The following is a 6,046-nucleotide window of genomic DNA, read 5'->3' as shown; positions in this document are numbered from 1 at the left end:
ACACACACACACACACACACACACACACACACACACACACACACACAGAGGAGAGTTACTCATTGCCATTACTTTGGCCAATAATATTGGAACTTCTCCTTTTCAACGAGGACCAAATCCCTGTTCGGACTGTGTGCTATATGCACTCGACAACACCCAGAAGGTTGAACTGTATCCATATTCTTTTTGTTTACATTTGTGTGATGTGATAGCATTACTCCTTCCTTTCTTTTCCCCTGCCAACAGTTTCTGACTTTAATAAATGTTTCTCCCCCAAGCATTGTTTAATTTCCATCGAAGCGTTTCAGGAAAACAAAGAATGAAATATTAGCAGGATTTAGAGTTTGAGCATGTTAATAGTCCCTGTGCTTTAACTCTGGATGTGTAGTCCTGCCTCAGCTCTTAAAGGGCTGAAAGCTGACGTGGTGAGGAAATGGATAATTAAGGTTATATTATATTATGATTGTTTATGAGGTGGGTGATAACGTTATCCATGTATGTCCACCGGGACTTGCCGACCTGACTGGGATCTGACGACCCGGACAATCTGTCTTCCACCATTTAAGATGATCGCCAATGCTGCTGTGAAAAGGATGGGGGAGATGGAGTAACCCAACGCTGTCTTTTTTTCCCCAGTTAATGCCAACCAGTATATTATGTTGAAAAAGGTCATAAAAAGTTATAATATAGTTTATCAAAAAAAGCCATAAAGAAGTCAAAGTATAATAAGTAAAAAATATTTCAATCAGAATGTGTCAAAAAAGTCATAGTATGGTATGTAGAAAAAATCAGTGTATTATGAAGCTAAAGTATGAATAAAAGGTGTTAAAAATCATTTCATAGTATAGTATAGAATGTTGAAAAAAGTATTGAAAAAGCAAAGTACAGTATGTCGAAAAGTCATAGTATAGCATGTCGAAAAATGTGAAGTAAAGTCATAATATAGCGTGTCGAATAAAAGTGTGATGTAGCATGTCGAAAAAAATTAAAAACAGTCATAGTATAGCATGTCAATGTGAAAAAGTCAAAAGTAACAAAGGTTCATATGGCAAGATCATCACTATATCATGTCAAAAAAGAGAAAAAAAGCGTAATAAAGCATTTTGAAATATAAGAAAAAAAGTCATAGTATATGCTATACTTTTTTCGACTGACTTTTTTTACTTTTTATCGACATGCTATACTATGACTTTATTCGACATGCTATACTATGACTTTATTCGACATGCTATACTATGACTTTTTTCGACATGCTATACTATGACTTTATTCGACATGCTATACTATGACTATTCGACATGCTATACTATGACTTTATTCGACATGCTATACTATGACTTTATTCGACATGCTATACTATGACTTTATTCGACATGCTATACTATGACTTTATTCGACATGCTGTACTATGACTTTTTTCGACATGCTATACTATGACTTTATTCGACATGCTGTACTATGACTTTATTCGACATGCTGTACGATGACTTTATTCGACATGCTGTACGATGACTTTTTTCGACATGCTGTACGATGACCTTTTTTTTTACATGCTTCCTTCCTTTCAGCTCGTGTTTTAATTTCAAAACATACAGACGCAGATAATTAATAAATAAGAAACGCATTCCGCAATTAGAAATCGGTCCTGCACTTAAATGCAGGACACAGAATACAGTATAAATACTCAATACAGTCAAACAGGCAACAGGCTACAAAGATAAAAACATCTTTACTCTGACACTGATGATTACTGTGTCTTTATTAATATAAGTACAGTTCACATGTGTGTGGGGACACAAATTCCTTTACATTTTTTTCCAGCTGTTAAAGCTGACTGACAGCTGATCAAAAGTGATACTATAGTATGTTGAAAAAAGTCATAGTATAGAATGTTGAAAAATGTCATAAAAACATATAGGTTGTCGAAAAAATTTATTCAAAAAATTCAAATTCATTTTGTCCGGTTTGTGGGACCTCAGAATTGCATCCTTGCTTTTTGCAGATGTGGTTCAGTTGGTTCCTTTAGAACGTGACCTTCAGCACACTGGGCCAGTGTGCAGCAGAGTGTGAAGCGGTTGGGATGAGTCAGTACCTCCAAGTCTGAGGCCATGGTTCTCTGCTGGAAAACGGTGGATTGCACCATCTGGGTTGGGAATGAGTCACTGCCCCAAACAAGGAAGTTCAAGTATCTCGGGGTCTTGTTCAGTAGTGAAGGTAAAATGGAGCGAGGGATGGACAGGTGGTTGGGTGCGGCGTCAGCAGTGCTGCGGGCGTTGTACCGCACCGTTGTGGTGAAGAGGGAGCTGACCTGGAAGGCAAAGCTTTTGATTCACCTGTCCATCTTTGTACCGACCTTCACCTGTGGTCATGAGCTTTGGGTAGTGACCGAAATGAGTTTGCGGATACAAGCTTCCTTTGTTGGGTGGCTTGGCTCAGCCTAAAAGATAGGGCGAGGAGCTCAGACATCAGGAGGGAGCTCAGAGTAAAGCCGTTGCTCCTTCGCGTCAAAAGGGGCCAGCTGAGGTGGTTGGTGCATCTGATCAGGATGTCTTCTGGACGACCTTCCTTTAGAGGTTTTCCGGGCACGTCCAACAGGTAAGAGGACCCAGAACACGCTGGGGAGATTACATATCTCGTCTGGCCTGGGAACACCTCTGGGCCCCCCAGGAGGAGCTGGAAAGCATTGCTGGGGATAGACCCGTCTGGAATACCCTCCTAAGCCTGCCCGGCCCCGGGTAAGCAGAGGTTAATGGATGGAAAATGTATTAAACCCATGACAAGAATACATTCTGACAGTATGTTACGTGAGGGAGGAATGATTGAGAAAAAAAAAATCATCTTTCTTTATTTCTCAGTTATCTTTTTGGAACGCCCTCAAGGCCCCCCGGGGGTCCCGTAAAGCCACTTTAAAAACCACTGCTCTAGACAATCCACAGGCCTCACTGTTAACCGTTAAAATTGGAACAATGGTCTGTGGATTATCTGCGTGGCTAAACAACTAATGATGATTTTCATAATTAATTAGTTCATTAGTCTAAACCAAAGTTCCTAGAGTCAAATGACTTGTTTTGAATAGTCCAAATAGCGGTCGATTAATTTTCTGTCAATTTTCATTTCAGTCTCGAGGCTAAATACTGCTGGAGTTACTGTATGTGAGAAAATAGTTTGTAATTTCGGTGCAATGGCCTTTTAATGTTAGCTCCCATCAGATCAGAACTTGAAATCTAAATTACGATGCTGTTAAAACCATTTGCACACAAAGAGACACAAGCAGGTTGGAAAGAAATGACAGTGAATTGTCGGTAAGTTTTTATTAAACCTTAAGTACAAACTGCAAAAGTAAAAAACTGTCAATATAACCAACATGAGACTCTCTTTCCGAGTGGAGGGAAAGGCCGAGATGCGGCACTAATAAATTAAGTCACCAGAGACCCCACTGTGAGCAAGTAGTTTATACTGTAGAAAATGGAAGAAAACAAACAAAAACAGAGAGCTGAAAAACAAAACAAAAAAAAAATCCCGTCAGAATAAAATATATTGTAAGGCCATAAAAACTTGACAAACCACTTTTTATGTTGAAAACACCCGACTTGGTATTTTATTAAATAGTCCTAAAACAGTTCAGTCTTCTGCGAGGGACGACAACCAACAAACTGGATTATAGGATTTTTTCCTTGACAGTCACCACTGGCAAGCTCAGTGCAACATGAGTAGCTACTACATTTCTGTTGAATTTTCAGTAATGAAAATGTAAAAACCCATTTTTTTTGTGAACATATCTTTTTCCCTTTTCTTTAAAAAAGTAAAGCTAAACAAACAAAACTAGGTGGGGGGGGGGGGGGCAGTCGTTGGCTACTCAATATCTTCTTTCTTAGTGATATAAGCAGCACTTAAAATTTTTATACACGTTTAGCCAGAGCAACCCTGTAAGCGTCAAACTCACACGGATGAAGAAAGGGAAATGTAAGGCTTTTTCTTCATCAACCACTCTCCTCTGGGACGTTTTCTCTCTTCTCTATTCCCTCCTTCCTTTCTTTATTCCTGAACCCCAGAACAAGGCTCAGGTATTTAAAGAGATTTACAGGATTATGTACAAAAAAAGTTGATGTTTTGTTTGTGTTGGACTTTTTCCTCTCTCTAAAATCACTCATAATATATCTGGAAAAGGACAACAAAAAAAATGCAAAAGCCCAAAAACAAAAGGACAATTTAAAAAATACAAAAAAACAAAACTTGGATTTGATATTTCACATTTTACACTCTTTGACTAGTGGCTCTACTTGAGATAACACGTCAGACCAACAAAAGTAAAAAACACAAAATAATAATAATATAATATAATAATTAATGTTTACTGTTACAGATGAAACAAGAGGACTGGAAGAATGGAATGTTAACACGATTGCACATCTAGAACCAGAAAAGCCTGAAAGCCTCTCTGCCCTGTGGGGTTGGGGGAGCATGAGCTAGCTGTTAGTAGATAGCATGTGCTGACCCCCCAGATTTTAAATTTTTGTGTTGTTATACAGTAATTATAACCAACAGCACCAATAAAATAGATCTCCTCGCTACGGATCAGGCACAGTTTTCACTTGCTAGCGAAGGAGGGATCCCTCCGTACTACCAGGAAGTGAGGTGAGCGGAGACCTTTCACAGGTCAAGCAGCTGTAGCTCTGCCCCCTTTCACATCCACCGACAAACAGAAAACATCCACAATGACAAAGAACAGAAAATACACAGAAGACTTCTTGCAAAAAAAACAAAGCTAAAATTTAAAATAGAACTTGAAAAAACAGAGCCAACCAACAATAAAACCAACATCGTAATCTTTCAAGTTTTTACCTCGCGTCACCACCCCCCCCCAAGAAATAATAAAATAATTAAAAAAAGACTCCTCTTCCTCAAACCAGGGACAGAGAGAAACTTTGGGTAACTACTTGATGTCATTTTCATTTCACAAAACTGGAGAGGAAAACAAAAAGGCCGCCTTTTCATTTGTCCCACGTTCACAGTCGAGTGACGCATGATGAGAAGGAATGGGGTTCAGTCTCAGGGGGCGAGATGAGGGCAGGAAAGAGTGATGCAAGAAGAGGGTAACAAGTGTAACCCACTGCAGTTAGAGGAGGATGGAGGTAAAAGGCTTAACAGGGCCCATCAAGCTTTCTTGTGAATGTTACGCTTAATGCTTGTAATGTTGTAAAAGACGACTTAAAGAGGGACGGCGGGATTCTAAAATCAGCCAGAAAAAAAAACAAATTCTTCTTTCACACTAGTGCAAAAAAGACATCTTGCTTTTCTTTTTTCCCCCCTGTTTCTTTTTCTTTTTTTTTTTTTTTTAAAACAAGCCTGTCATACTAAGGGAGGAGGTGAATATCTTTTGGAGGGAGGACTTAGGTCAGGTGAGAGGATTTTCAAAGCTAAAAAACAATCAATCTTAAATATTGAGTGGTGGAGGAGGGATTGATAGTGATCCTGCTTAATGTAAAACAAAACAGGGGAGTTTTGGGAGGGTCGGGCCCGACATGGGCAGAGAGCACACCCCGGATGGTAATGTCGTGGCGTCCTCCTCAGGACACAGCAGCAGCAGCCTTGGGTATGTGGCTGGAGGACAGGCGTGCCAGGGACACCTCCACGGTGGCGCGCTTTCGGGGTCCTCGCTTGGCTGGCGATGCTTTGGCAGGGCTTAGGCCATGGCAAGGGTCCCCCGCTACTGCAGTGACAACAACTCCACCGCCACCTCCTCCGTTCTTCAACATGGCCCGGCCACACACCTGGTTCACCAAACTGTTGATTTGCTCCTAATTAGAAGGCACAGAAAAAAAAAAAAAAAAATACACATTACATTTTTCTTGTTTATAAATGATCTTTTCTTTACATAATTTGTTCCTCTATAACCCAGTCATACAGAGTAGGAATTACATCATGAACACTGTTGAATCAGCTACTTCCTGAAGCAGTGTAAACCCTAGCTGATGTCTCCCCCATCTGGATGGAGAGCGAACTGAACCACAGCTGAAACAAACGGGGGGGGGGGGGGGGGGGGGGG

At 40.2% G+C, this 6,046-nt stretch overlaps 1 protein-coding gene across 2 annotated transcripts in view; it reads right to left on the bottom strand.

Moving 5' to 3' along the window:
• Positions 1-1,942: 1,942 nt before the first annotated feature.
• Positions 1,943-6,046, bottom strand: part of jarid2b (jumonji and AT-rich interaction domain containing 2b) — a 35,324-nt gene continuing 31,220 nt past the window's right edge. For both annotated transcript variants that reach the window (XM_031866575.1, XM_031866576.1), the window contains one exon: positions 1,943-5,798. In XM_031866575.1, coding sequence (XP_031722435.1) covers positions 5,568-5,798 — 231 coding nt within the window. In that variant the 3' untranslated portion in view covers positions 1,943-5,567. The remainder of the gene's footprint in view (positions 5,799-6,046) is intronic.

The sequence above is a fragment of the Anarrhichthys ocellatus genome, unplaced genomic scaffold (assembly GCF_004355925.1).
Source record: "Anarrhichthys ocellatus isolate YVR2014 unplaced genomic scaffold, GSC_Weel_1.0 scaffold35, whole genome shotgun sequence".
Taxonomy (NCBI): Eukaryota; Metazoa; Chordata; class Actinopteri; order Perciformes; family Anarhichadidae; genus Anarrhichthys; species Anarrhichthys ocellatus.
The sequence above is the reverse complement of the archived record's forward strand: the minus strand, read 5'-3'. Positions and strand labels throughout refer to the sequence as shown.